This window comes from Ochotona curzoniae, unplaced genomic scaffold, assembly GCF_017591425.1.
Source record: "Ochotona curzoniae isolate NIBS_2020 unplaced genomic scaffold, NIBS_Ocur_1.0 contig_1, whole genome shotgun sequence".
Classification (NCBI taxonomy): domain Eukaryota; kingdom Metazoa; phylum Chordata; class Mammalia; order Lagomorpha; family Ochotonidae; genus Ochotona; species Ochotona curzoniae.
In genome coordinates, this window is record NW_024464918.1 from 46604215 (window position 1) to 46624216 (window position 20002).

Genomic DNA, 20002 nt, shown 5'->3' on the forward strand with positions numbered 1-20002 from the left:
CAGGCAGGGTGTGCGGGGCTACTCACCCTTCACAGTGAGGGTAGCTGAGGTAACTTGATCTCTGACAGAGCAGGAAAACTGCCCACTGTCCTGTGGCTGCAGGTCCCGCACCACCAGCTCCAACACAGTACCCTCCTGGCGCAGACCATATTTGCTGCAGGGCCTCAGGACATCATCTCCACGGCGCCACTGCACAGGCGCAGCCACCGCTGACAACGTGCAGCGCAGTGTAGCAGCACCACCCTCCAGCACCTCCAGATCCTTCAGCACCTCCTGGAACTGCACAGGCCGGGCTGCAGACAGGGATAGGACTGTAGCCGGGGCACTGCCACAGCAGAGCAGTGGGTGGCAGCTGGGGTACAGGATGCAGGGCAGGGCTGCCTGGTCTCTCCTATGCCTGGGCCATGGCAGACTGCGAGACTCTGGAGAGCGTCAGGGGTGAAGCAACACAAGCCAAGTCTCAGAGAAAGCCTGGCTTGGTCAAAGAACCGAAGAACAGATGGGGTTCTGTGAGAAGGGATTACAGAGATACACTGAGGGACAGCCATGCAAAGCAGATCACCCTGAGAAGGGCCACCCCCACAGTGCATGGACCTTGAGCCAATGGCCTCCAGGGCTACGAGAGGAATCTCTATCCAGTGAGGAAGACAGAGACAATGTCAGGAAGGAGCACAGAGACTGTTGGTCACCCACAGGGCCACGAGATGAAGCAGGGGTCAGGGAGACTCGGGTCCAACGGACAGGTGAATGCAGGCATCATGTGCCTTCTGAGGCAACCCGTCCTTCAGCCCATGCCAACCTGGAGCCCGAGGCTCACCATGGATCCTGACGATGGAGCTGCTGGAGGCACCCCCTGCCTCACACTTGTAGCGCCCGCCATCCTGCAGGGTAGTGTCCACAATGGTCAGCTGGGCCCGGCGGCCTTCATAGTTCAGCTGGCACCTTGCCGATGGCCGCAAGGTCTTCCCATCCTTGGTCCAGCGCACAGGGCTAACCGGTGTCGTGGTCTCACAGCACAGAGTCAGGTCCTCACCCTCTGTGACTGTAGCATCTATGAGCTCCCGGGAGAAGATGCTTGGCTTCTCTGAGAGACCAAGGGAGAAGCTGCTCACGAGGCACAGGCCCACATCTACCCACTGTCACCCTGCCAGGCAAACAGCTGACCCACACCACCTGACATAACCTCTGTACAACCACAAAGGAGGTCAAAGAATTTGGTATAGCCTTCAGAGTGGACCTTTTTGAGACTCAAGGCCCCAGCCATAGGTAATCCATGTTGTCTTCTTCCCCAACCCTGACCCCACTCAGCCAGACCATGCAGCTCCTTAAGCTGCCAGTACCACACACTCCACAAGATCCCCTGGAACGCACCAGTGACCCGTAGGGCAGCTGAGGTCCGCTGGTCTCCTGCCTCAAAGTAGACAGTGCCCGAGTCCTTGAGTGCCAGCTGCCGCAGGGTGAGCACATGGTAGCCCCCAGGCTGGACCTCTATCTCATTGAGCTCATTGGCATGCAGGGGCGTCTTGTCCAGGAACCAGCGCACAGGCTCGTAGTCAGCAGGGGAGATACGACAAGAGAAGGTAGCCGAGGAGCCCTCCTGCACTTCAGCGTCCTCCAGGTCTTCGGTGATGAGCACCTTCTGGCCTGCGAGGTGGATGGGACATCTCAGGGCCTAGGGCTGCCTCCAGCTCAGGAGGGCTCAGCCTGAAGCAAGAGACGCTGTGGGAATCTGGGAGTCAGGGAGCATGGGAGGGAAGCTTTGTCCCTCTCCCTGTCCCTCCATTTCTATCCTCCTGTGTCTCTACACCTCTCAGTCTCTCTCTTCATCTTTCTCTTAAACACTTAAAAAAAAAAAAAAAAGAGGGCCCAACTTGATAGCCTAAGGGTTAAATTCTCGCCTTGTATCCACTGGTATGCCATAAGGGCACAAGTTTGTATCCCAACTGTTCCAATTCCCATCCAGCTCTCTGCTTGTGGCCTGGGAAAACAGTCAAGGATAACCCAAAGCCTTGGGGTCCTAAATCCACATTGGAGACTTGAAAGAGGCTCCAGGCTCCTGGCTCTTTCCTTCAGATCAGCTCAGCTCTGGCCATTGCAGCCACTCGGGGAGTGAAGCAGCAGATGGAAGATCTTTCTCTCTGCCTCCCCTTCTCTCTGTATATCTGCCTTTCCAATAAAAAAAAATAATAAGTCTGCAAAAATAATAAAATAATAAATAATAAGTAAAAGAGAAAGAAAGAGAGGAAGGAAACTGGAAAGAAAAGAAAAAGCATTGTGGTATAACAGGTAAAGCTGCTACCTGTAACAGCATTCTACATGGGCACCAGTTCAAGGCCCAGTGACTCCACTTCTCTTCCAGCTCCCTGTTAATGGCCTGGGAAAGCAGCAGAGGATGGACCAAGGCTTTGGGCCCCTGCATTCATGTGGGAGACCTGGAAGGAGCTCCTAGCTTAGGCCTAGCCCAGCCCCAACCACTGTGGCCACTAGGGAATTAGCCAGTGAATGGAATGTGAATCTCTCTCTCCCCTGACCCCAGTACTTAGGTCTTTTGGATAAATAAAATGATTTTTTAAAATAACAATAAAAGAGTAAGTGAATCAAAGCTAATTGTCTAAACATATTTGAGTCAAATTCTGAGCCCCACACTCCTTGCATCTATGGGACCTTCTGCGAAGCTCACCGTGCTAGTCCACAGCCTGCCAACCATCTGGGCTCCTGCCCTCTTGTTGAGCTGTGCTTCCCACCATGGGCCGTCCACGTGGTGACACTGACCCATGTGCTAATAGGAGGAACCAGCATGGAAAGCGGCCCATGACCACTCTCTGTGATGCAGACAATACAGCCACTTCTGCCGCCCTTGACAGGACGTTCCTGCCATCCTTGCTGTCCTCTCCTCTGATCCACCTCTCTGGGAGACACTGTCTTTGTGCACATAGGACCAAGCTCCTGTGGTATCTCACAAAGGGAGGAGCTGGGAAGCTCCCCACATGCAGGAAGAGGCAGGTGCCGAGGATCAAGGCTGTGCCCAGGTCACGCCTCAGGAATGGTCTCAAACTACAAAGTCAAGAGAGGTAACCACACAGGAACCTACACAAGTACCTAGAGTATGAGAAATGTGAACCCCACAAACAAGCTAAGGCAGAATCCACAAGGGATTGCCATCAGATCCAATGTGTCCACACAGCCGGGGTCCCAGCCAGCAGCCAGCACCCTCAGGTTGTAGACATCTAAGGACTTTGGTCTGCAAACTCACATCCCGCTGCATGTGGCTCTCCACCTGACTTTCCCTAATCAGGAAAAGTCGAAGTGAGGCTTGCCTGTCTACACAGGGCCAGGCAGTGCTCACAACTACCACAGGAAGGGAACTGCACGCATGCTCCTCCTGATACCCAAAACAGTACACATGTGTGGGAAGCTGCCATCTGTGTCACTGGGGGTAGTGACCAGAATGTAACCCTTCCAGGAGTTTGCAACCCTGGCTATGGAGTCCATGGAGGCCCCGAATACACAACAGGCCTTCAACATGTGCTTGGGAAATGTATGCAACAGAAAACCCTTATATGGGCTTGTTTCACTTTTTTGCATAAAATTCATTTCCCCATGATTTCCCTAAAGTTCCTTCATTCTGTTCCTGTTGGTCTCTGCCAAGGTGGGAAGTGGGGGCAGCTGGCCACCAGCCCACAGAAGGCTCCAGGCTGCAGCTCTAAGAGTGGCCTAGCAAGGCCCTCAGACAGTAAGGGCATGACACCATGATTGCCCCAATGTGAGTTCGCCTTCAGAGCACCAGAGGGCCCCTGACCACCAGCAATCCTGGGTCAGGAAAACCCCACATGTATGCAGACAGAGGCCTAACACACACTGCACAGTGCAGAAACACAGGCCTCCTCTCAGCAGGGTCACCCACTGGACAGCCCATGGCATCCCGTTGAGTAACCACTTAACCTCTTCATCCTCATGCAACAACTCCAGCGAGAAGCAGGCCCAGTTCTCCTCTGTGGCCACTGTATCCTGCAGTGCACACACTGCACAGTGCAGAAACACACACCTCCACTCAGCAGAGTCACCTATTGGTTTCCAGACAGTATCATGGATAGCCCCAGAGGACGCTGGAAGTTGGGCTCCTTCCATGGAGCCTGCCCCTGCACCTCACCTTGTACCATGAGCCGTGCCTGCGTCCGGGCCTGACCAATGTCACAGATGTAGGTGTCGCTGTCAGCCTTTTCCAGGGAGTTGATGGTGAGGGTCAGAGTGAGGCCCTCCTGGCTGGGTGTGTGCTTGCCCGAGGCCCGCAGCTCCATCAGGCCCTTGCGCCAGGTCACCCGGGTGGCTGGCCTCTCTGTCTTACACGTGAACATAGCTGTGCCCTGCTCCTCTGCTTGCAGGTCAGCAAGCTCCTCCGTGAATCTGTTTCCCTTCTCTGGGGCAACAAGACAGATGGGAAGTTCACAGGATATTGGCTTCCCCACCGCAGGCCACCCGGGCACCAGCCCTGCCAGCACTGACCTTCCACACGAAGGCTAGCCGACGTCCGAGAAGCCTCAGCCTCACACGTGTAGGTGCCAGAGTCCTGAGCTGAGGCCCCCCGGATGACCAGCATGGCCCTGGCACCCTCACGGAGTACATTGTACTTCTGGCTCTGGCGGACAGCTTTCCCGTCCTTCAGCCAGCGCACCGAAGCACCTGCACGTGACAGCTCACAGCTCAGCACCACGTCCTCCCCTGGCACAGCATGGTGGTCCTCTAAGGCCTTCATGAAGTCCACGGGCCGCTCTGTGGGGGGCAAACAGGACTGCCTGTGGACACAGCCCAGCCAGAACAAAGGCAGAGAGAGGCCCTAGGCAGTGTTAGGTCTTGGGAAATTGAGACCACAGGATCCCCTAACCCTTTGGTCCTGGGACCACCAGACCACAGAGCACCAGATGCCTACTGCCAGCATGCTGGTCAGTGAGATGGCAACAGTGACATCCAGCAGAGTGTGTGGCCAGCCCAGCTGTGTGGGTCAGAATACTAGAATACAGGTAGCAGCTGGACAGAATCCTGGGCCAAAGGACTGCAGAGGATACTCCCTTGGTGCCTGGCTATGGCTGGGGAGCCCAGAGTCCTAAGCTTGGCACTCCCAGACCATAGCAGCAAGTCACAGAGGCACCTGTGCCCACCTCTGACGATGAGCGAGGCCTTAGAGGTGAGGCCCCGTACAGAGAAAACCACCTCTCCGGCGTCACTGGGGGTGGCCTCCTTGACCACTAGGGTATATTTGCGGCCCTGGCAGGCAGCCTGGAAGCGGCCAGAGCTGCCCACTGTCTTCCCGCCGATTGTCCACTTGGCTCGCTCCTTGGGACTCTCGTGGGACAGAATGCACTCGAAGCTGCAACTCTCCCCAGCCAGCACCTCTGTCGTCTTCAGCCTTTTGGTGATGCCCACGAGGAGGTCTGAGGGCCACAGGGAATACCTGGGTCACATTTGCTGCACCCCGCAGCACCCACAGTACACATGCTGCCTGGGCCAAGGCCACAGAGGGCCAGGGAAGGCAAGACCACCCACAGCACTCAAGCCCCCATCCCGACGGCAGCACTGCACCGGCAGAGGCCCCACTGGCCTAGAGCTGGCCACCACCTGGTATCCAGATGGCCTCAGCTGCAAACTTCACACAGAGTGGCTGAAGCCTCAAGGACCACCCACCATGGTCACTGCCTCAGAAACTTCAGGATGGGTATCACAGACAGCAACCTGAATGAAAGGGGTCCAGCCCCCACATTCCACACCACCTTTCCCTTCCTGTGCTCCTCCTTCCTGTCCACAGCTACGGGCCAGCAGGCCCACCCACACCATCCCCCAAACAGAAGGTCCCGGGGACCAAGAGCAGGGCAGTGCACATAGGAGGTTAAACAACTACCTTTAAGTAAGGCTGCGAGGGGTGTGCCTGGTTGAGAATAGGCTGGGTCAGGGAGACAGCTATACCCTGACAGCTCAAGAAACCCCTGGCCCCTTCTCCTCTGAGGCCAGGTGGAGCGCGTGTGCACACACACACACACACACACACACCCAGTTTCTTTCCTGATATGTCCAGCCCAAGGTGACCAGGAGAACCAGTGGCATGGGCCAAAGTGGTCCCAGTCTTGCTCCTGCCCACACCCAGGCCCCAAACCCTCCCAGCTCTGCCAAGCAGCCCCCATTCTCAGAGATAGGTATGGGCTGCCCAGGATAGAAGAAGATGGCCACACCCCTGCACCCACCATGTACACTGACATGGGCCCGGGTCTCCTCAGTGCCCACACGGCAGGCATACACGCCAGCATCCTCGCAGCTCAGGTCATGCAACACCAGCCCCCTTGTGCCAGCCGTCTGCAGGAAGTCACGCTTGTCACTGGGGCCTAGCTCCACGCCATCTTTGCTCCACACAACGCAGGCCTCAGGGCTGGACACCTCGCATTGCAGGGTCAACGTGCCGTGCTCTTCTGCCGATACATCGTCCAACGCACGCAGGAACACCACTGGCTTTGCTGTGGGCAGAGCCAGGCTGGTGAGGCACTGTGCCTCTGCTGGCCTTAAGGGAACCCCGCAGGCCCCAGGATGGCTCACCTCTGACCTCCAGGCGAGCGAAGGCTGACACCCTGGGGGAGAAGGCACACACAGTGCCTGCATTGGCCTGACGCACGCTCTTCAACACCAACATGTGTCGGCGGCCCTCATGGCTGACCTCATGGAAACTATCGCTGCACAGAGTCACCCCGTTGAGTGACCACTCAACCTCCTCATCCTCGTGCGACAACTCCAGCAAGAAGCAGGCCCGGCCCTCCTCTGTGGCCACTGTGTCCTGCAGCGGCTGTGTCACCGTCACCTCTCGTGCTGCATTGGGCACATGGAGACCTCAGCACTGCAACCCACCCCTGGTCCCTTGAGGCCCCCACTGCCTTTTCCCTACCTTCTACAGTGACTACAGCACTGCTCTGGGCACTGCCCGCCTGGCATCGGTATACACCGGCATCAGCAGGCGTGAGCCGCAGGACACGCAGCTCAGCCATCTGGCCCTCTAGCCTCATCTTGAACTTGTCAGATGGAGTGAGGGGTGCGTCCTCCTTGTACCACTGCACGGCCTTGGGGGCCGGCCTGAAGTCACATGACAGAACCACAGACTGCAGCTCCCGTCCCACCTTGGGCTCCAGTGGCCGCACAAGCACTACTGGGATGTCTGTGGAGGGGACACACAGGGTTACAGGCCACAGGAAGCCCCATGCAAAAGCCAGAAGCCCCGCCTCCCAAGGAAGCAACTCAGTGGCCCCCAGCACGCACCCAAGACCACAAGGTGTGCAGAGCAGCGGGCCTTGCCAAGAGTGAAGTGCACAGGCCCAGTCATGGTGGAGCAGGTGCGATGCAGAGTCAGCCGGTGCACGGTGCCTTCCTGCTCCAGGCCCACGTTTGGGCCTGCCTGCAGCACTGTCTGGCCCAAAAGCCACTTGGGTGGCCGCACCGAAGGGATGGAGATCTCACACTCAAACCAGGCGGGGGCCGGTTCCATCACAGTCACGTCCTGCAGGCCCCGCACGATGCTAATGGACTGCTCTGTGGATGAGGGACAGGTCACAGGAACCTCCTATAGGCCCAAGGCTCCCCCCACAGTCTCCCTGTTGTGGTCCCCATAATTTCCCACTCCCCCACTTCTCCCAGGCTGCCCCAGGGATCCCCTCCCGGTCCCCAGGCGCACACCTTCCACAAAGAACTGGGCACTGGTCTGCACGTCACCAGCATCACAAGTGTAGGTGTCTTCGTCCTCTGGCTGCACATCCCTGATGACCAGCTTGCGGTACACACCATCACTGACCATGTCATACTTGGCGCCTGGCTGCAGTTCCTCATGCCCCTTAAACCACCGCACCTGCGCACTGGCCCGAGACAGCTGGCACTCAAGCACACCACGGTGCCGCTCCATAGCAATCTTGTCCCGCAGCGGGCGCACCAGAGTCACTGGCAGTTCTAAGGGCAGTGGGGGGGTGGGCATCAGGACCCATGCTCTGCTCCTGTTGGGTCCAGCCCCATGTGCCCAGCCCATTGGCCAACAGGATATCAGGCCACGAGTCCTCCAGGGGCTGTCTTCAGCAGGGACCAGCAAGGAGGGCAGGTATAGTGGCCTCCCCTGCACGTACCACTGGCCAGCTGTTCCTCTCCTGAACAGCCTTCTCCACACCCACACACCACCACCCACATCTGCCCACAGACCCCAGTTTCAGAGTCACCAGCCCCTAGGACCAAGCATAGCAGAGCCCCACCTACCCAGACCCACACCTGTTCTCCAGGGGAAGACAGCCACCACCACCCTCCGAGGACCAGCACTAGGCACCTCACACCTCCCTTCCACCAAGAGGAGACAGGTACACCCACGAAAACACAGCCATCCCTCCCTGCAGCTGGAAGCCCCAACTCAAAACCTTTCACTCGGAGCTGGGCACGAGACTCTGCACTTTCGGCTACAAATCTGATCTGTCCTACATCTTCTGCCACAACCTTCCGAAAGATGAGGGTATGGGTCCTCCCTGGGGAGAAAAAAGATGAGAGTGAGTCCTCCCTGGAACAGGTTTTTAAGAGTGTGTCTTCCTGGGTCAGAGGAAGCTCTGGCTAGGAGCCCACAACCCTTAAGGCGCGCCTACCACTCCCTGCTCCCACCTTCCTGCCGGATGCGCAGGTTCTCGCTGGGCCGCAGCTTAGTGCCTTCCCGGAACCACTGGCCGGACACCTCGTCATGGGAAACCTCACAGGAGAAGGTGGCACCCTCCTTCTCGGTCACCTCTACATCCTCTAGAGGCCGCACGATCTGAATGTCACGGCCTAGACAAGAAGAGGGGCCATGCCAGGCCTGGACATGGGGACTGCCTAGGCTGCAGGCAGGGGTGTCCAGTGCAGCATGAGGGCACATGGGGATGAGAATCTGTCCTGCCCACCTGCCTGGCTCTCACCTTGCACCTTCAGAGAGGCGGAGGTCTGGGCATCCCCGGCATCACACACGTACACACCCTGGTCCCCACGCTCACAGGAGTACACAGTGAGGCTCCTGCAGGTACCTTGGGCCACAATGCCCACAGCCTTTCCTGCTCGCAACTCCACGCCATCCTGCGGACCAAGAGGCCTGGTCAGGTCCATGTGAGGCCAGCCTGGTCAGCGGCCAGCTCAAAGGGATCCCTGAAGTGAGAGGTACCTTCAGCCAGTGCACAGTGACATTGGGTCGTGACAACTCGCATTCCAGTGTGACCTTGTCCTTCTCAGCAGCCACAACATCCTGCAGCGGGCGGCTGAAGTGCACAGGCAGCTCTGGGGGGACAGGAAGGACATGAATGGAAGAGGCAGGGCTTGGGGTACCCTTCTGGAAGGGATGGGGGTAGGAAGGGGCACAAGAGATGAGGGAGAGGCAGGGCCAACTCTGGGAAGGAACCCAAGAATTCACCATCCCTGATGCAGGGCCCAGTCAGGACAGGCAGGAACCCCGAGAGGGCAACCTCCACCTTGACACCCACCAGTGACAACGAGCCGAGCCGAGGTGTGCACACCCTCAGCCCTGAAGGCCACCAGGCCCCCATCCTGTGGCCGCAGCTCCAACAGTGTCAGGGTGTGGGTGGGGCCATGCACCACGATCTGGCAGGTGGGTCCTGGCTGCAGCCGCAGGCCGTCCCGTGTCCAGCTGCCCTCCACATCAGCGTGGGACAACTCCACCTGGAAGGTGACTGAGCCCTGCTCCAGAACCTCCACTGCCTGCAAGCCACAGACCAGCCGCACCTGGCGCACTGCAGATGGCAAGGGTTATAGTGAATCTGGCACAGCCCTGCCCTTCAGGGCTCTCACCAGTCCCCAGCCCCAAGCCCTGTCAACTCACTCTCCACGCTGAGTTTGGCCTGGGTCTTGTCGTCCTGCGTCTCACAGCCATAGAAGCCACGGTCCTCATAGCTCACACAGTGCAGCCGCAGGCGGTGGTGCACACCCTCGGCTAGGATCTCCACATTCTCGCCAGGCACCAGGACCACTGCGTTCCGAGTCCACTTCACTTGCGGCCATGGCCGTGACAGCTCCACCTCCAGCGTCACTGGAGTCCGCTCCTCTACTGTCTGTGCTGCCAGCTTCTTTCTGAACAGTACTGGAGCCTCTGAGGCCAGAGAGAGGTGGTTACCCTGGCTCACAACCTGCTCACTCTACTAGCCCCTCAGATGCTCACACCCCAGCCCACCAGGGTCTCCAGCAAGGGGCTCCAGGAGCCCTGCTTCTATTTGCCTCCTCCAGAAACTCCCCCTGGGTTACAGTTCACCACAGCCACCTGCTGTCCACAGGTGGCCTCCACAGAGAGCACCAGGAACCACGCAGGCTCACCTCGGACTCTCAGACTGGCAGCGGTAGAGATGCCCTCTGCCTCTGCGGAGATCTGGCCCGCATCCCCAAGGGTCAGGCCAGAGATGGTCAGGCTGTGCACTGCGCCACTCCGCGAGATGACCACCTTCTCGCCTGGCTGCAGTGCGGTGCCGTTGTGGTACCAGGTGACGGCTGCATCCTCTGGGGACACCACACACTGGAAGGTGGCCTCACTGCCCTCCTCAGCGACTGCTGCGCTCAGCTGGGATGTAAACTTGACCACACGTGGCACTGCAGAAGATGAGTGGGCTCGGAACGAGCAGGGGCGAGCCAAGACCCCTGTCCCCAGACCTCCTCCCACTACCGCCCCATGAACACGCACGTACCGCAAACTGACAAGCTCGCTCTAGTGCGGTCGTCACGGGTCTCACACACATACTCGCCCGCGTCCTCAGGGCGCAGGCCCGACACGGTGAGGGTGCGCAGGAGCCCCACAGCCTCCATCTGGAAGCGCCTACCAGGCCGCAGCTGCATATCCCCGCAACGCCATACTACCTGGGCCTGCGGGACACTCAGCTCACAGGCCAGTGTCACAGAGCCGCCCAGCTCACCGCTCATGGGCACCAGTGGTCGGAGGAACGTGGCAGCCACCTCTGCCGGCGAAGCGAGTGTTAGGCACACCACACACGTCAGGGCCCTCCTCCCCTGCGCACCCTGCCCCAGTCCCACTCATTCACCTTGCACCTGCACGACAAAGTCCTGGCCTGTGGCACCAACGCGACAGCTGTAGACCGCACTATCCAGCACCTGGGCACCTCGCACAGTCAGGGAGTGGGTGTCCCCTAGGCTGGCCATAGTGTGCCGCTGGCTGCGGCGAATCTCCACGCCATCCTTGAGCCAGGCCACCATGGCCGCAGATGGAGTGGCCAGCGTGGCTGTCAGGATGATGTCCTCGTGCTCTCTGACCACAACAGGTTCCCTGTGACCCCGGCTCCCAGGAGCTCCAGGAACTTCAGACTCTGTATCTGCAGGAGGCTCTAAGGGAGGTAATAGCAAGCAGTTGAGGAGGGTGACTCAAGAACACGCAAGCCCACGTCTACGAGCATCACCCAGTGCATAGAGGACACTACCATGAACCTGAACAGGAGGGACACACAAGGAAGCAGGAGCCAGAGGCCACATGGGAAAAGAACAAACCCAGAATCTCTAATTCACACAGTGGCAGTAAACCGACAAAAGAACAGAAATGGTATCAGGACAAGCAACAGACTGCCAGGGATCCACGCACAAGTATATGTAAATGATTGTCTGTGTCCACACAGGGAGTGTGAGTGTGTCCATCAGAGTGTGTTCCTGCAAATTCACAGCAAACAGCAGCACAGGAGGGGAGGGCAGGAGCCTGCGAAATTGGTTGCAGGAAACTTGTGAGCAAGAGAAATCCACAGTGCAGAACAAACAACACAGGGAATGTGACCAGCCCAAGCCCAAGCACAGATCTCCAAAGAGCCCACAAAGGCCACATTTCCCTCTACCTCAGATAGGGAAACATGTGCCAAGATAAAAACTCGTACAACACCAGCAAACAGCCGGTATGAAGGAAAAACACACAAATATCAAAACAAGTGGAAAGGAAATCTGGGGTGAAGGAATCACAGGGAGGAAAACACAATGCTAACATAAAGGAAACAATGAAATTTGAAAAGAAGGACATGAATTAGTGATTATAACATAGAAGCAATGGAAACCGAAGGTAAAACCATGATTTGTGATTAAATAAGTATAATTATACAAAAGGGAGCTCAGCTAGACAATATAAAGCAAACTTAGATGAGAATAACAATACACATTCACATGAACCATTACAATTAAATACCTGCCACGTCCAGGCGGAAGGAGACCCTCTGGCCCCCGGCCTCGCAGCTGTACTCCCCGGCGTCCGCCGTGCCCGCCTGCTGCACCACCAGTCGCCGCGTGCAGCCCGCGGCCTCCACGCGCACCCTAGAGCTCGAGCTCAGCTTCTTCCCATCCTTGCACCACGCCACCTGCGTCTGCGCCTGGGCCACCTCGCAGCTCAGTGTGGCGCTGGCCCCCGCCTCGGTCTTCACCTCGCTGTGCGCCGCCTGCTCCTTGGCAAACACCACCTTGGGCTCTGCAATGGGCGAGCAACCCGTGGTCAGGGGCCGGGCCAGACCCAGCCCCGCACTCTCCACGCCTGCTGCTGTCTCAAAAGCCCAGCCAGGGCCAGTGCCCCTCAAAGGAGAGAAACACACAGGACACAACCCTCCAGAAGACCCCAGGGAGGGGAGGCAGGGTGGTCGGGGCAAGCGTCCACAGGCAAATAACCACATGAGCTTCAACCTGCCACATGGACCCGACTGAGCACTGAGCACGCTCTGTGCAGAGCAGGCAACTCCAGCACCCGTGTCCTGAGTGCTTCAGGCACCACACAGAGCACGGCGAGCCAGGACAACCAAGCCCATCACTGCCCTGAGAGCCAAACGTCAGTGTGGGCCAACCAGGAGAGAGCTGGTGCCCAGCACGATGGCTCAACTGGCTCATGCTCCCCCTACAAGCACCACCGTCCCATATGGGAGCCGGCTCGCATCCTGGCTACTCCTCTTCCCATCCAGCTCCCTGCTTCTGGCCTGGGACACCAGTGGAGGATGGCCCAAGTCCTCGGGACACCCCACACCCGCGGGACAGACCCGCAAGAACCCTTGGGCCTTGGCTTCGGACAGGCTCAGCTCCAGCCATTGCGGCCATTTGGGGAGTGAACCAGAGGATGGAAAGCTTCTCTCTCTCTCTCTCTCTCTCTCTCTCTCTCTCTGCCTCTGCTCCTCTCTGTGGGTCTGCCTTTCGACAAAGACACCTGTTAAAGAAAGACAGGCAGACACCGAGAACAAACGAGAGAGAGAGCGAGAGGCCGAGCGAGCTGGGGGTCAGTAGGGCCAGTCAGGAGAGGGCAGCGTGTCAATGTGAGCCCGTCAGCAGAGGCCGACGTGGCAGGACACGGCCGAATGGCAGCGTGTGCCCATCAGGACAGAGCTCAGGACCTAACCGCGCCAACGACACAGGTCAGGCTGTGGCCAATCGGAAGAGAGCCAGTGTGGACCACTAAGGACAGCACAGAGCCTCAGGGCTTGGCCAATCGGGAGAGAACCCAGTGCCAGGGAGGAGCCGATGCGGACATAGGCGGGTGCCAAGCCAGGTGTCAGGTGGAGTGGTGGCCAAGGCGTATGGGTCCTCCCACTCACAGTTCTCATGACAAGATAGGCCAGGTGGAAAGGAGGGGCTGAGCAGGAAGGACGGCTGCACGGGCTGCTCACCCAGGCAGCCGGCACAGGCGGCCTGAGGCACGGGGCACCAGTGGGCACAGATGGACAGACTGCAGAGACACCGCCCCCTGCTGGGCAGGCCTGTCCCTGCAGCCCAGCACCCAGACAGGAGCATCAGGTGAGGAGAGCCCAAGCCCACTGGGGCAGGGCACACGGGAAGCTCAGCTCAGCCCAGCCCTGGGCCGGCCCTGGTCTGCAGGCACGACAACCCGGCCCGGGAGGCACCGGGCACAGCCAGGGCCCTGCAGTCGGGGGCCCCAGAGGGAGACGAAGCCATGGCCTCGGCACCTCCTGCTGTGCGTGTGTCACCTTGCACCCCAGCGGTCCCTGCCCACAACCCGCACCATGCACCCACCTGCCACGTCCAGGCGGAAGGAGACCCTCTGGCCCCCGGCCTCGCAGCTGTACTCCCCGGCGTCCGCCGTGCCCGCCTGCTGCACCACCAGTCGCCGCGTGCAGCCCGCGGCCTCCACGCGCACCCTAGAGCTCGAGCTCAGCTTCTTCCCATCCTTGCACCACGCCACCTGCGTCTGCGCCTGGGCCACCTCGCAGCTCAGTGTGGCGCTGGCCCCCGCCTCGGTCTTCACCTCGCTGTGCGCCGCCTGCTCCTTGGCAAACACCACCTTGGGCTCTGCAATGGGCGAGCAACCCGTGGTCAGGGGCCGGGCCAGACCCAGCCCCGCACTCTCCACGCCTGCTGCTGTCTCAAAAGCCCAGCCAGGGCCAGTGCCCCTCAAAGGAGAGAAACACACAGGACACAACCCTCCAGAAGACCCCAGGGAGGGGAGGCAGGGTGGTCGGGGCAAGCGTCCACAGGCAAATAACCACATGAGCTTCAACCTGCCACATGGACCCGACTGAGCACTGAGCACGCTCTGTGCAGAGCAGGCAACTCCAGCACCCGTGTCCTGAGTGCTTCAGGCACCACACAGAGCACGGCGAGCCAGGACAACCAAGCCCATCACTGCCCTGAGAGCCAAACGTCAGTGTGGGCCAACCAGGAGAGAGCTGGTGCCCAGCACGATGGCTCAACTGGCTCATGCTCCCCCTACAAGCACCACCGTCCCATATGGGAGCCGGCTCGCATCCTGGCTACTCCTCTTCCCATCCAGCTCCCTGCTTCTGGCCTGGGACACCAGTGGAGGATGGCCCAAGTCCTCGGGACACCCCACACCCGCGGGACAGACCCGCAAGAACCCTTGGGCCTTGGCTTCGGACAGGCTCAGCTCCAGCCATTGCGGCCATTTGGGGAGTGAACCAGAGGATGGAAAGCTTCTCTCTCTCTCTCTCTCTCTCTCTCTCTCTCTCTCTCTCTCTGCCTCTGCTCCTCTCTGTGGGTCTGCCTTTCGACAAAGACACCTGTTAAAGAAAGACAGGCAGACACCGAGAACAAACGAGAGAGAGAGCGAGAGGCCGAGCGAGCTGGGGGTCAGTAGGGCCAGTCAGGAGAGGGCAGCGTGTCAATGTGAGCCCGTCAGCAGAGGCCGACGTGGCAGGACACGGCCGAATGGCAGCGTGTGCCCATCAGGACAGAGCTCAGGACCTAACCGCGCCAACGACACAGGTCAGGCTGTGGCCAATCGGAAGAGAGCCAGTGTGGACCACTAAGGACAGCACAGAGCCTCAGGGCTTGGCCAATCGGGAGAGAACCCAGTGCCAGGGAGGAGCCGATGCGGACATAGGCGGGTGCCAAGCCAGGTGTCAGGTGGAGTGGTGGCCAAGGCGTATGGGTCCTCCCACTCACAGTTCTCATGACAAGATAGGCCAGGTGGAAAGGAGGGGCTGAGCAGGAAGGACGGCTGCACGGGCTGCTCACCCAGGCAGCCGGCACAGGCGGCCTGAGGCACGGGGCACCAGTGGGCACAGATGGACAGACTGCAGAGACACCGCCCCCTGCTGGGCAGGCCTGTCCCTGCAGCCCAGCACCCAGACAGGAGCATCAGGTGAGGAGAGCCCAAGCCCACTGGGGCAGGGCACACGGGAAGCTCAGCTCAGCCCAGCCCTGGGCCGGCCCTGGTCTGCAGGCACGACAACCCGGCCCGGGAGGCACCGGGCACAGCCAGGGCCCTGCAGTCGGGGGCCCCAGAGGGAGACGAAGCCATGGCCTCGGCACCTCCTGCTGTGCGTGTGTCACCTTGCACCCCAGCGGTCCCTGCCCACAACCCGCACCATGCACCCACCTGCCACGTCCAGGCGGAAGGAGACCCTCTGGCCCCCGGCCTCGCAGCTGTACTCCCCGGCGTCCGCCGTGCCCGCCTGCTGCACCACCAGTCGCCGCGTGCAGCCCGCGGCCTCCACGCGCACCCTAGAGCTCGAGCTCAGCTTCTTCCCATCCTTGCACCACGCCACCTGCGTCTGCGCCTGGGCCACCTCGCAGCTCAGTGTGGCGCTGGCCCCCGCCTCGGTCTTCACCTCGCTGTGCGCCGCCTGCTCCTTGGCAAACACCACCTTGGGCTCTGCAATGGGCGAGCAACCCGTGGTCAGGGGCCGGGCCAGACCCAGCCCCGCACTCTCCACGCCTGCTGCTGTCTCAAAAGCCCAGCCAGGGCCAGTGCCCCTCAAAGGAGAGAAACACACAGGACACAACCCTCCAGAAGACCCCAGGGAGGGGAGGCAGGGTGGTCGGGGCAAGCGTCCACAGGCAAATAACCACATGAGCTTCAACCTGCCACATGGACCCGACTGAGCACTGAGCACGCTCTGTGCAGAGCAGGCAACTCCAGCACCCGTGTCCTGAGTGCTTCAGGCACCACACAGAGCACGGCGAGCCAGGACAACCAAGCCCATCACTGCCCTGAGAGCCAAACGTCAGTGTGGGCCAACCAGGAGAGAGCTGGTGCCCAGCACGATGGCTCAACTGGCTCATGCTCCCCCTACAAGCACCACCGTCCCATATGGGAGCCGGCTCGCATCCTGGCTACTCCTCTTCCCATCCAGCTCCCTGCTTCTGGCCTGGGACACCAGTGGAGGATGGCCCAAGTCCTCGGGACACCCCACACCCGCGGGACAGACCCGCAAGAACCCTTGGGCCTTGGCTTCGGACAGGCTCAGCTCCAGCCATTGCGGCCATTTGGGGAGTGAACCAGAGGATGGAAAGCTTCTCTCTCTCTCTCTCTCTCTCTCTCTCTCTCTCTCTCTCTGCCTCTGCTCCTCTCTGTGGGTCTGCCTTTCGACAAAGACACCTGTTAAAGAAAGACAGGCAGACACCGAGAACAAACGAGAGAGAGAGCGAGAGGCCGAGCGAGCTGGGGGTCAGTAGGGCCAGTCAGGAGAGGGCAGCGTGTCAATGTGAGCCCGTCAGCAGAGGCCGACGTGGCAGGACACGGCCGAATGGCAGCGTGTGCCCATCAGGACAGAGCTCAGGACCTAACCGCGCCAACGACACAGGTCAGGCTGTGGCCAATCGGAAGAGAGCCAGTGTGGACCACTAAGGACAGCACAGAGCCTCAGGGCTTGGCCAATCGGGAGAGAACCCAGTGCCAGGGAGGAGCCGATGCGGACATAGGCGGGTGCCAAGCCAGGTGTCAGGTGGAGTGGTGGCCAAGGCGTATGGGTCCTCCCACTCACAGTTCTCATGACAAGATAGGCCAGGTGGAAAGGAGGGGCTGAGCAGGAAGGACGGCTGCACGGGCTGCTCACCCAGGCAGCCGGCACAGGCGGCCTGAGGCACGGGGCACCAGTGGGCACAGATGGACAGACTGCAGAGACACCGCCCCCTGCTGGGCAGGCCTGTCCCTGCAGCCCAGCACCCAGACAGGAGCATCAGGTGAGGAGAGCCCAAGCCCACTGGGGCAGGGCACACGGGAAGCTCAGCTCAGCCCAGCCCTGGGCCGGCCCTGGTCTGCAGGCACGACAACCCGGCCCGGGAGGCACCGGGCACAGCCAGGGCCCTGCAGTCGGGGGCCCCAGAGGGAGACGAAGCCATGGCCTCGGCACCTCCTGCTGTGCGTGTGTCACCTTGCACCCCAGCGGTCCCTGCCCACAACCCGCACCATGCACCCACCTGCCACGTCCAGGCGGAAGGAGACCCTCTGGCCCCCGGCCTCGCAGCTGTACTCCCCGGCGTCCGCCGTGCCCGCCTGCTGCACCACCAGTCGCCGCGTGCAGCCCGCGGCCTCCACGCGCACCCTAGAGCTCGAGCTCAGCTTCTTCCCATCCTTGCACCACGCCACCTGCGTCTGCGCCTGGGCCACCTCGCAGCTCAGTGTGGCGCTGGCCCCCGCCTCGGTCTTCACCTCGCTGTGCGCCGCCTGCTCCTTGGCAAACACCACCTTGGGCTCTGCAATGGGCGAGCAACCCGTGGTCAGGGGCCGGGCCAGACCCAGCCCCGCACTCTCCACGCCTGCTGCTGTCTCAAAAGCCCAGCCAGGGCCAGTGCCCCTCAAAGGAGAGAAACACACAGGACACAACCCTCCAGAAGACCCCAGGGAGGGGAGGCAGGGTGGTCGGGGCAAGCGTCCACAGGCAAATAACCACATGAGCTTCAACCTGCCACATGGACCCGACTGAGCACTGAGCACGCTCTGTGCAGAGCAGGCAACTCCAGCACCCGTGTCCTGAGTGCTTCAGGCACCACACAGAGCACGGCGAGCCAGGACAACCAAGCCCATCACTGCCCTGAGAGCCAAACGTCAGTGTGGGCCAACCAGGAGAGAGCTGGTGCCCAGCACGATGGCTCAACTGGCTCATGCTCCCCCTACAAGCACCACCGTCCCATATGGGAGCCGGCTCGCATCCTGGCTACTCCTCTTCCCATCCAGCTCCCTGCTTCTGGCCTGGGACACCAGTGGAGGATGGCCCAAGTCCTCGGGACACCCCACACCCGCGGGACAGACCCGCAAGAACCCTTGGGCCTTGGCTTCGGACAGGCTCAGCTCCAGCCATTGCGGCCATTTGGGGAGTGAACCAGAGGATGGAAAGCTTCTCTCTCTCTCTCTCTCTCTCTCTCTCTGCCTCTGCTCCTCTCTGTGGGTCTGCCTTTCGACAAAGACACCTGTTAAAGAAAGACAGGCAGACACCGAGAACAAACGAGAGAGAGAGCGAGAGGCCGAGCGAGCTGGGGGTCAGTAGGGCCAGTCAGGAGAGGGCAGCGTGTCAATGTGAGCCCGTCAGCAGAGGCCGACGTGGCAGGACACGGCCGAATGGCAGCGTGTGCCCATCAGGACAGAGCTCAGGACCTAACCGCGCCAACGACACAGGTCAGGCTGTGGCCAATCGGAAGAGAGCCAGTGTGGACCACTAAGGACAGCACAGAGCCTCAGGGCTTGGCCAATCGGGAGAGAACCCAGTGCCAGGGAGGAGCCGATGCGGACATAGGCGGGTGCCAAGCCAGGTGTCAGGTGGAGTGGTGGCCAAGGCGTATGGGTCCTCCCACTCACAGTTCTCATGACAAGATAGGCCAGGTGGAAAGGAGGGGCTGAGCAGGAAGGACGGCTGCACGGGCTGCTCACCCAGGCAGCCGGCACAGGCGGCCTGAGGCACGGGGCACCAGTGGGCACAGATGGACAGACTGCAGAGACACCGCCCCCTGCTGGGCAGGCCTGTCCCTGCAGCCCAGCACCCAGACAGGAGCATCAGGTGAGGAGAGCCCAAGCCCACTGGGGCAGGGCACACGGGAAGCTCAGCTCAGCCCAGCCCTGGGCCGGCCCTGGTCTGCAGGCACGACAACCCGGCCCGGGAGGCACCGGGCACAGCCAGGGCCCTGCAGTCGGGGGCCCCAGAGGGAGACGAAGCCATGGCCTCGGCACCTCCTGCTGTGCGTGTGTCACCTTGCACCCCAGCGGTCCCTGCCCACAACCCGCACCATGCACCCACCTGCCACGTCCAGGCGGAAGGAGACCCTCTGGCCCCCGGCCTCGCAGCTGTACTCCCCGGCGTCCGCCGTGCCCGCCTGCTGCACCACCAGTCGCCGCGTGCAGCCCGCGGCCTCCACGCGCACCCTAGAGCTCGAGCTCAGCTTCTTCCCATCCTTGCACCACGCCACCTGCGTCTGCGCCTGGGCCACCTCGCAGCTCAGTGTGGCGCTGGCCCCCGCCTCGGTCTTCACCTCGCTGTGCGCCGCCTGCTCCTTGGCAAACACCACCTTGGGCTCTGCAATGGGCGAGCAACCCGTGGTCAGGGGCCGGGCCAGACCCAGCCCCGCACTCTCCACGCCTGCTGCTGTCTCAAAAGCCCAGCCAGGGCCAGTGCCCCTCAAAGGAGAGAAACACACAGGACACAACCCTCCAGAAGACCCCAGGGAGGGGAGGCAGGGTGGTCGGGGCAAGCGTCCACAGGCAAATAACCACATGAGCTTCAACCTGCCACATGGACCCGACTGAGCACTGAGCACGCTCTGTGCA

At 60.6% G+C, this 20002-nt stretch overlaps 1 protein-coding gene across 1 annotated transcript in view; it reads right to left on the bottom strand.

The window, feature by feature from the left end:
- The window catches only part of OBSCN (obscurin, cytoskeletal calmodulin and titin-interacting RhoGEF), a 72986-nt gene that overhangs the window by 41793 nt on the left and 11191 nt on the right, over window positions 1-20002 (bottom strand). The window contains exons 11-34 of the mRNA XM_040973576.1: window positions 19476-19751; window positions 17665-17940; window positions 15842-16117; window positions 14017-14295; window positions 12200-12475; window positions 11064-11351; window positions 10713-10979; window positions 10348-10617; window positions 9860-10126; window positions 9504-9770; window positions 9188-9300; window positions 8949-9102; window positions 8424-8528; window positions 7705-7971; window positions 7291-7560; window positions 6923-7189; window positions 6580-6846; window positions 6234-6500; window positions 5157-5429; window positions 4504-4770; window positions 4151-4417; window positions 1372-1644; window positions 818-1084; window positions 27-293 (exon numbers count right to left, since the gene is read on the bottom strand). Coding sequence (XP_040829510.1) covers window positions 27-293; window positions 818-1084; window positions 1372-1644; window positions 4151-4417; window positions 4504-4770; window positions 5157-5429; window positions 6234-6500; window positions 6580-6846; window positions 6923-7189; window positions 7291-7560; window positions 7705-7971; window positions 8424-8528; window positions 8949-9102; window positions 9188-9300; window positions 9504-9770; window positions 9860-10126; window positions 10348-10617; window positions 10713-10979; window positions 11064-11351; window positions 12200-12475; window positions 14017-14295; window positions 15842-16117; window positions 17665-17940; window positions 19476-19751 — 6066 coding nt within the window. The remainder of the gene's footprint in view (window positions 1-26; window positions 294-817; window positions 1085-1371; window positions 1645-4150; window positions 4418-4503; window positions 4771-5156; window positions 5430-6233; window positions 6501-6579; window positions 6847-6922; window positions 7190-7290; window positions 7561-7704; window positions 7972-8423; window positions 8529-8948; window positions 9103-9187; window positions 9301-9503; window positions 9771-9859; window positions 10127-10347; window positions 10618-10712; window positions 10980-11063; window positions 11352-12199; window positions 12476-14016; window positions 14296-15841; window positions 16118-17664; window positions 17941-19475; window positions 19752-20002) is intronic.